At 37.6% G+C, this 17,581-nt stretch overlaps 1 protein-coding gene across 2 annotated transcripts in view; it reads left to right on the top strand.

Annotated features, from left to right (window-relative positions):
* Window positions 1–17,581, top strand: part of PKN2 (protein kinase N2) — a 56,872-nt gene that overhangs the window by 16,313 nt on the left and 22,978 nt on the right. For both annotated transcript variants that reach the window (XM_059821670.1, XM_059821669.1), the window contains exons 2-3: window positions 8,762–9,062; window positions 16,951–17,102. In XM_059821670.1, coding sequence (XP_059677653.1) covers window positions 8,831–9,062; window positions 16,951–17,102 — 384 coding nt within the window. In that variant the 5' untranslated portion in view covers window positions 8,762–8,830. The remainder of the gene's footprint in view (window positions 1–8,761; window positions 9,063–16,950; window positions 17,103–17,581) is intronic.

Genomic DNA, 17,581 nt, shown 5'->3' with positions numbered 1-17,581 from the left:
CTCTCAGCAAAACCTTGTTTTAGTCTGTAGCGGTAATTCAAAATGAGTCTATTAATTTCTGAAAGAAATGGATACCATGCATACCCATAAGTAGTATTTGGCAAGAATGTTAAAATATACACTTTACTTTAAAAGTACATACTGTATATATTCAAGAAATAATTCTAGGCCATTAGGATGAAGTTGTTTATGTAGTTACCTGGTACAGAAAATGACGAATGTTCCCATGAAGGAAACAGTAACTCCATGTTTATTTGAAAGTGTTTAAAATAACAAACAAACAAAACAACCCCAAAACCTAAATCCCTTTCAATGCTTATTTTTGCTATCAGTTTTAAAATTCAAGGTTTTTTTCAAAGCAGCCTCAAACTGTAAGACACACAAAAATAGTAATTTTTCTGCTCCTTACCAGTCTTCACATTTTTATGTGTAATAGGATCTTAAGAATCTTCCCCCAAACTATGTCTGAAAAGAAGACTAAATTTTCCAGATCAAATTTGGAAAATGCAAAACAAGTTTGTGCATGGAATTCCTGTCTTGGCAGTAGGAGATGTGACACACGTGCATGTCCATTTTTGCTGCCCAGTCCAGTACATTACATGTACAGCACCAGTTCAGAATCTGTGGCTAAGGGACTTCTTTTCTTAAAATATATTGTGCTGCTTTAAACTTGCTTCTCTTTCATTTATTGAACTGTCATTTAATCCACCTGGTTTTCCTCATCTTTTAAACAGGTGTGTATTTATCATATTATGAAAACATGCTATGATAAAGTTACAGGAATTAGATGAGAAATTACCATTTCAGTGCTTCTACTGCATGCATCTAGGTGAGGCTGCATTTTAGGGGGAATTACTTCAGTCATCTTGGCACAGTTCTATGATGCATCATTATTGGAGATACTTTCAGCATGCAGTATAGTATTAACAGTTCATAAAAAAATTTTTTCCTGTATCTTGAAAGAGCTCATTTATATTTTGGCATTTAATAGAGCTGCTACTACTGTGTGTGGTCTGCTTGAAATCTTACTGGTTATGTAAAATGCAGTTTTCTTCTGACTGTGTATTCTGCTTCTTTATCTTGTTATACTAACTCAGTTACTGTAGCACCACTGATAATCGTTGGTACTTCACATGCACTTAAAAGTGAGAAGGTAAATTAAAACTAAGCAAGGTCTCATAGAGAATGGAGGAGTGGCGCTGTTACAGGCATAATTTCAAATGCTGATCTTGTTCCTGGACACACATAATAAAAGTTGTGACAGCAGGCCCTATTCTTCGTAACGGGGATTTGTACTGTTTCTTTTGCACATCTGAAACTGGAGAGGGTGAGGTTTGTTTCCACTGTGCTGGGCTCTGTTGGAATTTTTTTGGCTCCAGTAGGATATAGATAAAAGCTTGGAAACTGTTGAAGTGTCTGTACCACGCCTGTTGCCAAAATATCTAGTAGCACTTCTTGGATACTGTAGCCATCTGCTGATCTTGGATTCAGGTGCTCATTGCTTGTGCTGTGCCATAGCCTCTGTTGAGCCCTTGTGATCATGAGAAAGGTGATTGTGGGGATTTTCTTTTAATGTCATATTTCTAGCCTCCTTGCAGGTCCTTCTCCTAGCATAAAACCATCAGGAGATGATGTTACAATGAGAAGCAGCTGAAGGCAGCGTTTCTTAAAATGTTTTCCTTCCTTTCCATGGTGAGGAAATCTCTCTCTCTTATGCCCCTTTCTGCAGTCGATGTTGGCACAGCACAACTTCCAGTTCTCTAAGCAAGTCTGTGCTGCTGTTGGAGCCCCTTTTGGGGAGTGCGCTCTTTGCGTTAGTGAACGCTGGCCTAATCAGGGGTTGTTTGTGGCTGGAAGCCTAGATGTTAGCAAGGAATCCCCAGGGAATTTTATTACCTGTTTAGGTGCAATGTTCTGGCTGAGGCAGACCACACAGCTTTTCATATGGGTGCTGCAGCCCAGCAGCTACCGCGTGATTAAAAGCAACCAGTCTTCCTGAAGTGTTCATCCGGGCAACAGCTGAAACTGGGAGAGAGGGGCAGAGGGGACCAGCTGATTGAGGAGTGTAGGTTGGACATCCCTATTTTAAGGAACACCTTTTTTTTTTTTTCTTTTTTTTAATCGATTTCATCTCAGAGATGCAGCCAGGCACTCGCTGTTTACACACAGGATTTGAACCCCATTTAATCAGTGTCCTACTTGAATTCATCCATGTATAATGCAATGCACTATGGATATTTGTGCCTTAAACAGCCTCTTGTTACAAAGCAGAGAGCTGTGACTTAGATTAAATTTAAATCCTGATTTGCAACATGTTAGCACAGCAAACTAATGCCAAAATCTATTTAAGCCTCTAAGGGTTTTTTTTGTTCTTGATGTTGGGTGAGTACTGAGATCTTGACCACAATCACATTTGCTTCTGGGCAGGAGGAAATAGTCCATGTAGTTCCACTAATCCAGACAAGCCGTCACATCTGGTTTTATGAATGACTTTGGGGGGGAAGGGAAGTTTGCAATCGATTAACATTGTTCTTAAAATCAAAGACTACTGTAGTTTCAGGAATTACTATAGAGAGCTTCAGGGACCTTGGCAATAAGCTCAGAAAAACAACTGGGTTTTTTTTCTTTTTTTTCTTCCCCAGAAGATTTTTCAGAAATTTATACCAAGACACCTAATAGTTCCAAATCTGTACTTCTAGCTCTTCAAAATAAAATGAAAAATTAATAAACATTTAGTCTTTCTGGATTATGGTATTTTTTAAAATCATACAGAAGATGAAAATCCTATTTTTATATTTGAAATTAGTATGCTTATATTAAATAGCCAAGCATATTTTACTATACTTGTCAAACAGGTTTTTGTATTGTATAATTGTCTATTATCATCTATTGGAATGGTTATTAAAATTCAAGAGCATATAAAAATGAATGCTAATAGTTTTAGTAAAACTGTGTATATTTTTTTCTGTAAGTTTTGATATGCTCTTTTTTTTTTTTCCTAAAGGCAGGCTGAGTGTGTGCTAGTGGCAAGTCAGTGTGAAGTGTAAATAATATTGTGCATGAGTACTCATCAGCTGTTAAGCATGCTGTAGTTTAAGGCTCCACTTACCTTTCTATAACAACTCCTACCAGAAGTCAGCAATCTGAATTCTTGCCATATTCAATATTCTCTATGATGAATACATGGTATAACGCAGTGCAGCTGTACTGTGCTTTTAGGAGCAAGTCTTTGGGAGTTCTTAATGCCCAGGATTTTAGTGTTATCTTTTTCTTCTAAGAGGTGGCAATTTGAGAGTCTCATTTTGAATTGGAAGTCATTCAGTTTACACAACTTAAGCAGATTCTCTGATATGTTCAGCTTCATCATACTCTCTTCTATTCAGCAGTATCATTTCCATCGTCCAGCAATTTAGATTTTTTATTCTTAAATGGGAGTTTGGGTGGTAAATGCAGTTTGGCAAGGCATCTGCTTCACTGGTTATTTGGCTCAGAATTGACCTGAGGAAAAAGTGCAGGGGCCCCCATGGGTTTTCATAAACAACATTACTATTATCTTTCACCACATCAGCCAGAATAGACTCTGTGTTATTAAAAGACATGCTCAGACCACTACCCATTATTTTCAGCAGCTATACTTAAAACATTTCCCAGGAGCACAGAAATTGAAGGCTGGCATCTTGAATTCATCTGTGTAAATAGATAGTCTTTGAGCCAGCAATCAAAGTGAGGTTGAGTCATTAGGCCATTGCAGTAGGAAAGCTATATATGTGGGTTCCCTTTTCTTTTATTTTTTTTTTAGCAGTAGTATCTAATTTGTGGTCCTTGATAGTTTATTCTGGTAAACATAGCTTCAGTTTCATTACATGCTGAAATGTTTCAGAAATCTCCAGTCTGGCTCATAAACGTGTATTTTCCCATTGCAAAGAAGTATGCACCAATGCCTCTAATTGCTTTCCATACAGCCCAGAAGCAGGTTGTTAGGAGCAGCACCAGGTGCCTGCTGCCCTTTTCTGCTGCTGGGGCAAAGAATTAGGTCACCAGCACTCTGCTGTGGCGCAAGGGAGAGAAGGATGCTATGTTGAGTTGTCCAGTCCTGGGACCACGCAACAAAGGTTGGCTCCTCTCTTTTAACCAGCAGTGAAAACACTACCAGAATTAAAAAAGAAACTGAGAATCAATAACTGGCTGCCCATTCTTTCGTCTCAGATTTTAAAGCAGTGAGGCCTGTTGTCTTTTTTTGCCAGCAGGAGTGGTTTAGTCATTACCTGCTTCAGAGCATTTCCACTATTAAGATATTTTTTGTTAAATGATTCTGGGAGGGAGAGTAAAGGAGGTGGCTGTGCAAAATTCATTGATCGTTTCTTGGCATAGAGAACGTGAAAGATTTCTTCTGACTTTGCACCCTGCCTGCCTGAGCAGTGCAAATGAAAGGACCTGGCCCCCGCCTCCAACCGTTGCTTCTTTCGACTTAGTCTAATAAGGCCCAGTGCCGGGTCCTGCACTTGGGTCACAACCACCCATGCAATGCTACAGGCTTGGGGAAGAGTGGCTGGAAAGCTGCCTGGCAGAAAAGGACCTGGGGGTGCTGGTTGACAGCCGGCTGAAGATGAGCCAGCAGTGTGCCCAGGTGGCCAAGAAGGCCAACGGCATCCTGGCCTGTATCAGAAATGGTGTGGCCAGCAGGAGCAGGGAGGTGATCGTGCCCCTGTACTTGGCGCTGGTGAGGCCGCACCTCGAATGCTGTGTTCAGTTTTGGGCCCCTCACTCCAAGAAGGACATTGAGGTGCTGGAGCGTGTCCAGAGAAGAGCGACGAAGCTGGTGAGGGGTCCGGAGCACAAGTCTTATGAGGAGCGGCTGAGGGAGCTGGGGTTGTTCAGTCTGGAGAAGAGGAGGCTGAGGGGAGACCTCATCGCTCTCTACAATTACCTGCAAGGGGGTTGCAGAGAGGTGGGTGTTGGTCTCTTCTCCCAAGTGACTAGTGACAGGACAAGAGGAAATGGCCTCAAGTTGTGCCAGGGGAGGTTCAGGCTGGATATTAGGAAGAATTTCTTTACTGAGAGAGTGGTGAAACACTGGAATAAGCTGCCCAGGGAAGTGGTGGAGTCACCATCACTGGAGGTGTTCAAGGAACACGTGGACGTGGCATTGTGGGACGTGGTTTAGTGGGCATGGTGGTGTTGGGTTGATGGTTGGACTTGATGATCTTACAGGTCTTTTCCAACCATAGTGATTCTGTGATACTTAATTTTCAGGTTGAGGGGACAAAAAGCTTACGTCCTAATGGATGTGAGGCTCAACCTGGGAGGGAGTTTATCCAAATGGGGAAAAGAATTTTTTGAAAGAATATTCAGCTCTTACAAGACACTTGTAATAGGTTGTCATCCAATAAAGCTGGAATATTCTGTGTTTTTAAGTCACTTCTCAGTTTAAAAGTAGAGTTTGAGTTTGGCGTTTTGGGATGTACTTTTCTTAAAGAAAAAATCCTACCTCACTTCTCTTACTCAACTATTAGACATTCTGTCCAATTGTGTCCATCTTGGCATTATCTCCATTTTGAAATGGAACGTTGCTGAGGCTGCTCATCTCTCTGGCATGAGGATCTGTCTCAAACCTTCATTGCATCCCAGCAGCAAAATATGTCAGTGTAGGAGCAGAGCAGCTTCACTTGCACAACACGCTCTTGCTCTGCATTCACAGTGACCTTCAGGGTCACTGAGTGTATGGTTGCTTCCTTGGACAACTGTTTATTACACAGTGACCTTTGTGCCAGGTGACACATCTAGGTAACTAGGTGACAGGATACTTTTAGTTCAGAAGTATAATTAACTCTGGATGACACGAGAGACAGAAGGAGTGTAATCTGTGGCTTTTGGGGGGATTTAAAGATGAATGCTTAAATGCATAGGCAATGTGACCAGCTTCCAGTGTTAGCATCCACACTACTGAACTCTTAGCTGTCTCAGAAGCAGATTGAAGAAGACAACTCTGTATCCTGAAACCCTTAAGTCCAGGGACAAAGATACTGCCAGACTGCTCAAGCTGAGCAGAACTTTAACTTAATTACTGGAAATTTGGAATGCAAATTACTAATGATCATGGAGATTTAATTTAATTGAAGACTTGTTAGACACTCGGTATCGGGAATAAGGGCTTCAAACACTTGTTTATGGAAGAACATAACAGGTGGGATGTAGGCCTTGTAGAGGGATAAAAACCTCCCCTGTAACAAAATACATTATTGTTCAATAGAGAAATAACTAACTGAAGTCTATATCCCTTGACCCTAGTCAAGACTATTTCTGAATTATTTATATTTTAATTACATTGTTCTGTTTGAGAAGTGTACATTCTTGGCATAGTTTCAGCATACTTCAGGTGCTATTGGAATATGGAATAAAATTTTCTTTTGGTTTTGATGTTTGTTGGTTTTTGTTTTTTTTTTTTTACACTTACCACTTGTCTTTCTCCTGTGAACTTTGAAAAGTGTAGTATCACGCTCTGAAGGAGGTAGGTAATGAGTTTATTTCTAGGAAGCTTGCAGAACAAGTGCAAAAGATTATGGTTTTAAAATATGCACTCTTTTATTTCCAAACACCATTTTGATCTCTGTTTTTAAAGGCTAAATAGTAGTATACTAGTCTTGAAGCTCTTTTTTTACATCCTAAATTTTTATGTTAGACAAAACAGGGAAATCAAAAATCTGAATCTAATTTGGATATACTTATTACTTAAACAAATAGTTTGCTGTACAGTTGCTATATGAATTTATTTTCAGTTTCAGTTGTTTCTCAAAAAAAAACACTCAACATGTGGTGGTTGATTTCCATCATTATGGATATGAACCTTTGTACTAGTTGCTTATCACTATTGATTATTTAAAAAAAAAGTTTATTCTTTTTATACGCCTGTATATGGAAACAATGTCATGTATTTCCCAGTACAATTATTTAATAGCCTCTATACATATGCATAATAAATTATTTATTTATTTTAATCTGCACTAACAGAAATGTACTTACAGGAATCACAAGTATAAATTTGCGTGATTTTTTTACCCTTTTGTTTCTTACTCAGTTTGTCATTTCTGAATTCCTTGTTCGTTGTCTTTTTCACTCATAGACAAATTCTGTGGCAAGATGGTCATTCCAACTACTTTTAATATTTAAGAATCTTTGAATTGCTAACTTTTTGTACTAAAAGTAGCAGCTATGGGTAGAATGTTTTAATAAGAGGGGTTTAAAGATTATTGAGTAAGCTTGTAAAATTATAGTTTAGGACTAGTAGATTGGATCTTGCCTGTGGAAGGCAGCATCACTGGAATGTGCACAGATTTAAATAGTGTGACCAGCATTATCTGTTGACATGTATGGCCCAGGAACAACCTTCATGATCCTCATTTCCCCAAATTCTTTCAAAAACAAACAAGTCACTGTGGACTATATCTAGAGATCATGCGTTCTGGGATGTTCTTACAGTTTATTAGCCCAATGCTGTGCTTCTTGAACTCCTTTCTGAATGTTTTTCTTTCATTGATTCTTCTGCTGTATTGTTGGTGTTTCCAACAGCAAATAGTGATGACAACTAATTTTACACCCAAAACTTTCAAATGCTTAATCATCCCTTCAGATACCTTACTGTCCACCCAAGTATTTCAGAAGTCTAGACAATTTCTTCATTGTGTTTAGGAAAATTTACTGGAATTTTGGTCTTTTGGGTAGTTATATAAAGATCAGGCCACACATTTACTAAATACATCCTGAATTACAACTGGATCAGATTCTAAGTTCAGAAGAGCCCTTCTTTGATCTTCACTCACTTGGTCCTACACAAGAAGTCTTAGCTAGAGCTAAGTGTCTACTCATTGTATAGGGCCCATGTATAAGACACACAGGAAGTGTTATTACATATGTAATTAATTGTATTTGTACTTTATTAATGTAGGTTCTATAACATGCCCTTTGTACTCTTACTTCTCAATGATCCATAAACGTCTACTAGGCACAAGCATGATCTTATATGTACTGATGGTCTGAAGACTTTTCATACCCTACTCCCTTACTACACCAACTCCTATTCATCACTGCAACATTTTTTTTTTATTTTAGCCTAGCTTTCCTGCACAAGAACTTAAGATTTTTTTTTATTATTTTTATTTAAGTGAAAGGCTTTACTTGAGGCATTTAAAAAAAAAAAATCTAGCAAGTTTTTTTCCAGTAACATCTTGACAAATCTTTATAAAGATGCCAGTATTTCTTTAAACATTTGCAAACATCACTGTTTTTTTAACTTTTTTTTTACAATCTTTAAAAGGAATCTATTCTAATGAATGTATAAAAATTAATCATAGATAATAATTGTTAGAAGTTAGTCTTATTTCCTATATTCATTTGGTCTATTAAAACACACAATTAAATCTAGAAAATTACAAATGTGAGTCATTAGCTCTGAGGCATATAACTGCCAGGCAAGCAGCCATGACAAATCCAGAAGTATTTAAATCTCTTGGTGTTAAAAATAGGCATAGTAAAGATGTCACTAAATTTAAAATGAATCTCTTGTAAAATGTAACTCCAGTTAACATGTAATGTCTTGTGAGATTGTTGCTTTAGGGCAACATGAGTGTAGACCCATGGTTAGTAAATGGCCTACAAAGTAAGTGTTTAATATACAGAATCCTAAAGCCTAGACATTTTGAGTGTGCAGCATGCGTTGTCAAGAAACAGTGTTTCCTGGTAGTTATATTACTGTTTTTCTTTCTAGGGGGATGCCAAAAATCTTCTAGCCTCTGAGAATGTGAGCACTGGCCAAAAGTTGGACTTTTCAGATACAATGGTACAGCAGAAGCTGGATGAAATAAAGGACCAAATCAAGCGGGAAATAAGGAAGGAACTTAAAATCAAGGAGGGAGCGGAGAACCTCAGGAAGGTCACAACAGATAAAAAGAACTTGGCATATGTGGACAACATTTTGAAAAAATCAAATAAGAAGTTAGAAGACTTGCATCATAAGTTACAGGAGTTAAATGCACACATTGTTGTAACGGATCCAGAAGATGTTGCAGGTACCATACATTATTGTGAAATCAGTTTTCCCTCTTAGCTTAGATAAGCTGTATCCCATTTCACTTGAAAAAAAATTGCTCTGGGAATGAGCAAATCTGTAGCTGGCGAGTTTGTTACTTATGTATGCCTATTCGTTTTGATTCACAAATAAGTGTCCAGTCCCTTTGAGTTTTGAATTGTTTTCTGGGGAGTACTGTATTTCACAGACCATTTGTTGATGCTCTAAAGACTAACTTAACATGTACCAGTTCTTCACTTTCAGTTATTACTATATTAAAATATTTTCTCAGTCACTGTAGTATTTCCTAATAGCTTTTCACTGTATAAAAACAAACTGCAGTAGCTCTTCCAGTGACTTCTCTCAGTTTACGTTGTAGGCATCAGCGTTAACACACTGTTTTATTCTGGCGGGGGGGAATATAATGTTTGTACTTAAAAGTTTTGGGGTTTTTTTACTTAAATCCAACTTTTAAAAACTGTTTTTCTGTTACGCCATGTATCTGACTAACTTATCAAACATTTCTTACTGTGGCAACTATTTGTTAAGCTTCAGGCTTTTCCACGATGAAGATACCATTTTAAAGGCAATCTGAAATTGTTTTCACAGAATGGATGTAATTAATGGTTTTAATTAGTATTTTCTGTGGCATGGCAGTGAGTCAATACTAATTTTGAATGTATTTTTAAAAAATACCAGGCTTGGTATTTTAAGATGGAATGTTGTGAAAGTAAACAGACCTTTTTCAGCTTTGTGGAATGACTTGGGAGATATTGCCAGCCTGGTAATTTCACATTGCACAGACCCTTCTTGGCAAAAAGTTAATAAATGTGCACAAGCCATCAAAGGTATTTGTAAAGTGAATGCCAAGCCTTAAGAAGCTTGGGCAGTAGAATAAAAGACCACATCATCCTTGTGAAGAAAGGTTGGTTACAATGAGAATTTAGGAAAATACTGGCAGGTGATGTCAGCAATTCATACTATCTGGCCCTGTGACATGCTGCAAAAGTGTTGAAGTGTCCTTGGTGGCCTGCACAGTATTCTCTGTATTCTCTGCATTATTTGCTTTTGATCTTCGAGATACAAGGGGTGGAGGCGGGGGGACAGCTGGAACTAGTGAGGCAAAGTACTTGCTGCAGCATGAAATAGGAATGAATACAATAATATATGGTTTAAAACTCTGTCACAATGAGTTAATGTGCAATATTGTCCTTGTGTGTGACTCAGGAAATGCAGTAGACCTTAAGAAAGCATTTACTAGTTCTAAGGAGATGGTTTGGGTACAAAGATCTAAATAATGTTGTTCCGATCCTTAGTACGCTTCTGAAAAGGCCAACAGTGCCCATTGCTTTTGTGAATAACTGTTAGCAGCCAGGCTCATCTCGCCTTGTGTTCAAATACCGGAGACTTCATGAAAGGCTCAAGGGATAAAAGAACAAGGTTGATAAACTTATGTGCTTCTACCTGCTTTTGATGCATGCTAAACTTCTATGTTTTTAACTTTCGTTCCGTTCAGTGTTATTGATAGATAGCATTTACAGTCTTACTTAATTATTGAAATATGCAAGAAAAAACTTACTAATTCTATTGAGATCTTTATTATCTCTGTATAGCATTACATCAGGTATTCCTATATAAGACCTATTTTAATAGAACATATTGCATAACCTTCTGTAGAAAAAAAAAAAGTAGAAATGCTTGAGGTTTTTATAGTATTTGCCTTATAATTTAATTGCCTGTCTCCTTCCTCATTCATGGTCACTAATTCATGGAGGGGCAGCACTATCAGTAAACATTCTGTCTGTCTTGAGACTAGTGGGTGCAAGTCATCTAGGTGATACTCTGATTTTAATACTTAAGTCTTAGGTTTGACTTAAGGTATTAGTGAGCTTGGCCTTTGCAAAATAAGGTTGGTAATATAAAACTTACGACACACCAACTTTGTGTGTGTGTATATATATATACACATAATATTCAGCAAATACATGGACACATAGCCCTAAAGATCACACTGCCATCTGACAGAAGATACCTCTGTGGAGAGGTCACAGGTATCTCAGTTTGGGAATTCTTGCTTTTGCTTAAGATTGACAGTGAATTTAATAACCATTTACTGCTGAATATGGGAGCTCCCCGAATAAGTGCATTGTTTCCAGATGTTAGCTTTATTCCAAGTTACAGCTTTTCACTTCAGCTCATGTTTGACCTTTTTCTGGTCAGCTAGTGACAAATTATTTAAAAGAGAGAAGAAAATATATGGGAAATTTTTAGACTGTGCAGAGCATGAATGCTGAAAATAAGGTAAAGAGGGTTCATGAGCTGTGGGAGTCAAGGTCTGTGTTCTTTTTACGTACTTTAATATTTTTTGGGGATGGCCCTATGTTTTCCCCTGTCTTCTAGAGCCTGCAAAAACCTACACAATATACTCTTAAGTAGCAAAGTCAGGACCGAGATCCATTGAGAAGTAGCACTGAGAGAATCATTGGCTATAAGATGATGATCCATTTGACCTGTCAGGCCTGAACTCTGAAGATTTTAGGGCTGTTTCTGTTGACTCATTGAAAGGTCACTGTGGTAACTTGCAGAAGTCATTTCATCTTTCCTTGTTCCTATATCTGAAAAGTGGGTGTGAACATATATTTGTAAAGTGCTCCAGATTTAGAGCTGTAAAGTGCCATACAAACTGTTGTGACTCTTACTGTTGCTTATGGTATCAAGCAGCAACTTACATTACTTTTTTAACGAACCACTGATTTGTAGTGTAACTTCTCTGTAATCAGCACAGTGAAATTGATACGCGTTAAAACCATTAAATGTAGTGTTAATGAATGTACTGTAGAAAAATGCGTTCTAATAACATTCCATTTCAAACAAGGTGTTTTGATGGTAGTTTGCCTAGAGCTGAAAGCTTCCCATGTCCTAATGCCATAGGAAATTATTTTCACAACTATTTGAAGAGTTGGTATTAAACCTTAACCAAAAAGTGCAGTTTGCCAAAGAGCTATATTGCTGAATGTGAGGATAGATCTGGCAGCGGATAGATTTGGCAGCGGATGTATGATTCAGAAACAACTTTTAGCATAACATAGGTTTACTTTACATTATGGGATTGCTGGTGAATCTAGATCTGTTTTAGAAGTGGGACTTTGTATCCGGGTCTGCCCTTATCGTGCAATGTATTGGTCATACTAGGTTGCAGAGTTTTAAAATTTGTAGGTCACCACTTAAAAAGTGAAGCAGAATGCAGCAGTACAAAATGAGTAGGACAAGCCTAGTGACCGTTACTGCTGAAAACCTGAGAGATTTATTTTAATGTGTAATATGGGGATGATTACTTCAGTCTTAAAGATGAAGAAATTTTGTGTCTTGAAAACTTACTTCTACACTGTAGCACAGATGAAATTGGTATTCTTTTCATGTGTTTAAAAAGTAGCAGTAGAGATTGTGGTTTTTAATATGATTTGGTGAGGTGTAAGATTGAAATAGCTTACCTACAGCAAGTCACTGATTTAATTAGGCATATCGTTGATATGTAGAATATACATATATTGGGAAATTAATCTGTTCCATAGAGCTTCCATAGAGTAAAGGTGGATAGGGAGGTGAGAAAATGATAGAAAAACCTTTGAGGGAATTGAGGAGACTGGATGAAACATGGAGAACATGAAACCAAAAAGTTAAATTCATGCCTCTTCCATTCTCCTAACTTCTAAACTATCTACTTTACATCAAATTTGGCTGTAGGGGTCACAAGGAAAATAAATTCTTTTGTTTAAGAATATGGCTAGCTGACAGGGGAGTGAGGGAGACTGTTTTGGGGATTTCTTTGTCCCTGCAAATGACTAGGTTAATTTGTCAGACACCAAAGTGTCCACATAAGACCCAATTACTGGAAACTGGAAGAGGTAGCAACCAAATTGGTAGAGGTAGTGACTTTTTAGACAGCAGACTCCACCTACGAGGCTCATATCCATAGGAGTTTCATGGTAACTTTTGGGAACCTTAATGTAGAGTAACACTATTGAAGCAATTAGAAACAATCTCCTTTTACTTGTTTACGAGTTAAAATTAGCCATTACTGAATTGAAATTCAATTGAACTTCAAAAGTTTCCAGGAGGTCAGTGCTGGATGTTCTCTGAGTGCAGAATGTCCACTGCTGCCTTGGACTTACTGATGGCTTAGTTCAAGTGCTGATGCAACCATCTGACTCCCTGAGAAAAGCCTGATGATGCCTCTTTCTTCCCCCCTCCAACAATGCCTAAATATGCATCACAGGTATTTCTGTTGGGTATGACACTGATGAGGCTAACTGCAATTAAATATCCTCAAATAAGATTAAAATTAACTATTTACCAAAGGGCACTTGCTGCTAATTGAGTAGCTTAGCAGCCTGCTGCAGTGCCATCTGGGAACCCAAATTCAGGAAGTTACATGGGATCCTAGATTTCACACTGAGCTTATTGAAGAAATAGTGTACCTAGCATCTAGGGAAGAGTACCCAAAGGAACAAGCAGCAGTCTCAGAAGAGTAGAATTTTGTCACTACTCTAATAAATCTAATTTAGACAGGCGTGCTGGTAAAAGGCAATTTAGAAGCAAGAAGTTTTTGCTGGTGAGCTCTATGCAAAGACTGAAACTGAAAAGGTTTTCAGAAGAGGAAAGATCATGATTAGGATAAGTATTTCAGACAAAAAACTGTCTTGATGCAATCCAGACATTTAAAAAAAAAAAAAAAACACAACAAAAAAAAACAGTTAAACCATCACTATTAACGTATTTTAAGTCTTATATTTTCATGAAAACAGGATATTGCAGGTGCTGGGGAAGCAGTATGGCAGCTCTTCCAGCAGCCTGGATGTGTGCTAACAAGCCACACAAAACTCATTAGCGTTAAGCAACAACATTCGTAGTTGTTCAGCAAAAATAACATGCTAGTTACTTGAAATGAAGTCAAGTTCACTTGAAATATATCTGTTACTTTACTTGGTATTCACTGTCAAGAAGAAAATGCCTAGGGGCACTAATCCATACCCCAGCAAAGCTCTTGCCGTCCTCTGCAAAGTTGGACAAAGTTGGCAAGTCTTGTACTGTCCTTATTGACCAATAAATGTGGCAAACTGGAAAATGTCGTCTTTTCCCCAGTCCCTACTTACCTACTTGAGTGAAATATCAATTTGGTTGTTTAACTTTAAGCATATACATAAATCCCATTGATTGCAATTATCTGGATGAATTTATTACTTGTGTTATGAAGATGACTAAATGTCTCCAGATAATATTTGAGTCCCTCTGTATAGTGCTTTACACAAATAGATCAGAGATGACTAGTCATACCAAAGTGATTACAACCTCAGTAGACATTACAAAGAGAGAGGGAAACAGCTAATACAGAGGTAGCTTGTAGTGCTGCTGCTAAGATTGTCAACACTTTCCATAATAGTACCAGTTTGTCTGGCTGATTTAAAACTTTAATTTGAATTCTTCTATAGGAAGCTGCCTCATGCTGCTTACTGAATTGTAGGGGGGGGGGGGGGGGGGGAGGAGAAGAAGTCACTTGGAAGACATCTCTGAAAAGCTGTTGGTAAAATATTTTTTCTTTAAAAAAAAAAAAAACTTAAGAAACCATGTTTGGGAGTTTAGTGAGCAGCTATTATGCCTGAAGGCAAAAAATTACCTTTTCCTAGCAATTATTCCATAGTGCAGAGACGTTTCCTTTGCTGCTGGTTACTAACAAAGCATATAGCTGAACCATTTAAACTAAATAAATGGTAGAGGGTAGTTTAGGTCCACAAGTGCAGACCAACTCTTGAGATGAGCCAGGTAAGTGATGTGGTTACACCTTCACAGTGCAGACACGCAAAGGGAGATAATAACAGCTGCCTGGGCAACCTGAACTGTGGTATCTCTAATTAGTCCTTGACTTGCAACTTGAGTGTTATTTTAATGCAAAGGAAGACTGCTTGTGTGCATCTTTAAAAGCTCTGAAAACAGACTTCAGGAGCCCCACAGTCTTCCCAGGGATCATCAGAGGGCTGGGATCTTTAAGTGGTAGAGGCTTGCATCATAAATCTAAAGTTGGTAAATACTCATTTATACTATTAATCTGCTTTACAAGGAGACTTGACACTGTGACTTTCAAGTCTCACGTTTGTTCAGTTTTCAGTAGATTATTAGGTGAGGATTAGTTGAATGTGAACACATAAGTGAGAGGAAAGCATGTTGTTAATCTTTGTTTTATTAATAACAGATTTAAGGTAAAGCTGTTCAAGTGCAGTTTCAGAGAAACCAAGCCAAAACATTGAGGACAGGATGAATGACAAAACAGATGAGGAATAACACAGATTTTTTTTTTTTAAAAACATCTGGTAGTTTCTGTACTACCTTTAAGTAGTGAGGACGCAGTAAGAGTCTTGAAGTGGCTTGAAGTAAAGAGTGTATTAGCAGCAGAGGAAATTAAAACTTCTCCTTACATGAAATCTGTATGTAGCCACAGCAAAGACTGCAATTTAGGACGAAATTACACAGCAAACTTGAGAGTAAAATGTATTAAATCTCCAAAACTAGCTATCTGAAGCTTCTACAGAAGAAATATGAAATGGCAGATAAGACATCTCCTCCCCATGATACCTCATAATTAATAATTTCTAAGTTACTAGTGCAGTGCCTGTGTTTTCTAATAATTGAGGACTTCGGGAACTTGATCCATCATCCTAGTTTTAATTCAAGGAAAATTAATTAAAATCGGAAAAAAAGACTGTACTGTTGGTATTGGGTAAATATTAGTTGGTCTCTTGGAAGATAATGTCATTTGTCTATGGAAAAGGTATTCTCCCAGTTGTTAGGGTAGAAGAAATCGGCAACAAAAAAACATTATTACATTGGACATAATTTATCCTCTTCTTGTAAAAGTTTGAAAGAGAAGCCATTGGGACCGTTAGGGAGGATAGTTAGCTAAAAAGACAGTCGTGTTGAAAATAGTGAAATACTAGGAAATAGTCCAGTGGCCACTTATTTTCAGTTTGCTAACAGGTCATGTTGCGGAAGCTGAAATATGAGCCAGTGATTAATAGACTTTTCTGGAGGAGGATAGAAGAGTTAAGGAGTTTGACTATATAATTTGATTGATGAAACTAACTTGCATTCCATTAAATTAATTCAGCAAGATGGAGATCTAAACACAGTAATATTGTCAAACAAAAAAGCTTTATCCATCCCACAGATCACAGTTGTTCAGTAACCAGTCTGCATATATATCCAATTATCCCAAGATTCTGTTATGATTCTAGAGCAAAGATCATTCAGCTTTACGGCTAAGGAAAAGGCTCATTTTATCTATTCTTAATTTTGACATAAACCGTGTCTGAGGTGTTCACACTAGAATCAGTGAGGATCTACTTAATATCTGTATTTAGACCACGGTCATTAGTATTGACTATTATTGTCCAAGTTCATTTGGTTTTAAAACACTTAGATTTAAAATCCGGAGTGTAAGAAAGCTTAATAGAAAACTGCATTTTTAATTGTCTCAAGACGTTCCAGAAGAAATAAATCTCCTTTGAAACGAAAATAGACCTAGCTGCAAACCTGCCTATTTTACCACCCCCGGAAGTGATTCATGTGAATTAGGACGTGTGTAGGAGTCACTAGGCTTTCGTGAGGCTTTTCATGTTAAGGCGCATTTGCAGTGCTGTTGCAAAGCAGCTCTGGACAGGAGGGTCAGTCTTAATACTTATATATGATGTTGCAGCTTTGTTTAATCTATAACTTAATAGAATAGAGTTTAGGGTGGTTTTGGGGGAGGGGTTTGGGTTTTGTTTTTTGTGGGGTTTGGTTTTTTCTTTTTCCTTTTTGTTTTTCTGCACACATTACATCTTAACTTTAATTCACAGATTGTCCTAGGACTCCTGATACTCCAAATAGCGATCCTCGTTTTTCTACTAACAACAGATTGATGGCCTTAAAGAAGCAATTGGATATAGAACTGAAGGTAAAACAGGGAGCTGAAAATATGATACAGATGTACTCAAATGGCTCTTCAAAGGTAAGGCTTTGGAATGCTTAAAGAACATGAAATGACTGGATTTTCATATTGCTGTGGTGTGAACATACAATGTATAAACAGTATGCAATTTCAGTATTTTTAGTTTGGGGTGTATTTTTGTTAAATAGTTATGTCAAATCTGCTACAAATTACTATACCATTTTTTTGTTGTGGTTTGATACCCACTCAAGTGATTGTTTTATCAATTTGTCCACATGCAGTTCAACCTAAATAACAAATCCGGCTTACTAAATTTAGTACATCTAATAATCTTTGATCATGTGCGATTCACTTAGCAGCAAAGCTTGGTATGACACTGACTGGTATCTGATGCTTTTTCTACGTCCACTAAAAAAAAAAAAAATCCATTAGTTTAAAGTTGTAATGTGTGTGATAATTACACAAAAGGTGGCATTGCCAAGTAAGCTTCTGAAATGTTCATCTAGTTGTAGTTGGCAGTAAAAAGATTTGTACCAAAT

This window comes from Gavia stellata, chromosome 10, assembly GCF_030936135.1.
Source record: "Gavia stellata isolate bGavSte3 chromosome 10, bGavSte3.hap2, whole genome shotgun sequence".
NCBI lineage: Eukaryota > Metazoa > Chordata > Aves > Gaviiformes > Gaviidae > Gavia > Gavia stellata.
The sequence above is the reverse complement of the archived record's forward strand: the minus strand, read 5'-3'. Positions and strand labels throughout refer to the sequence as shown.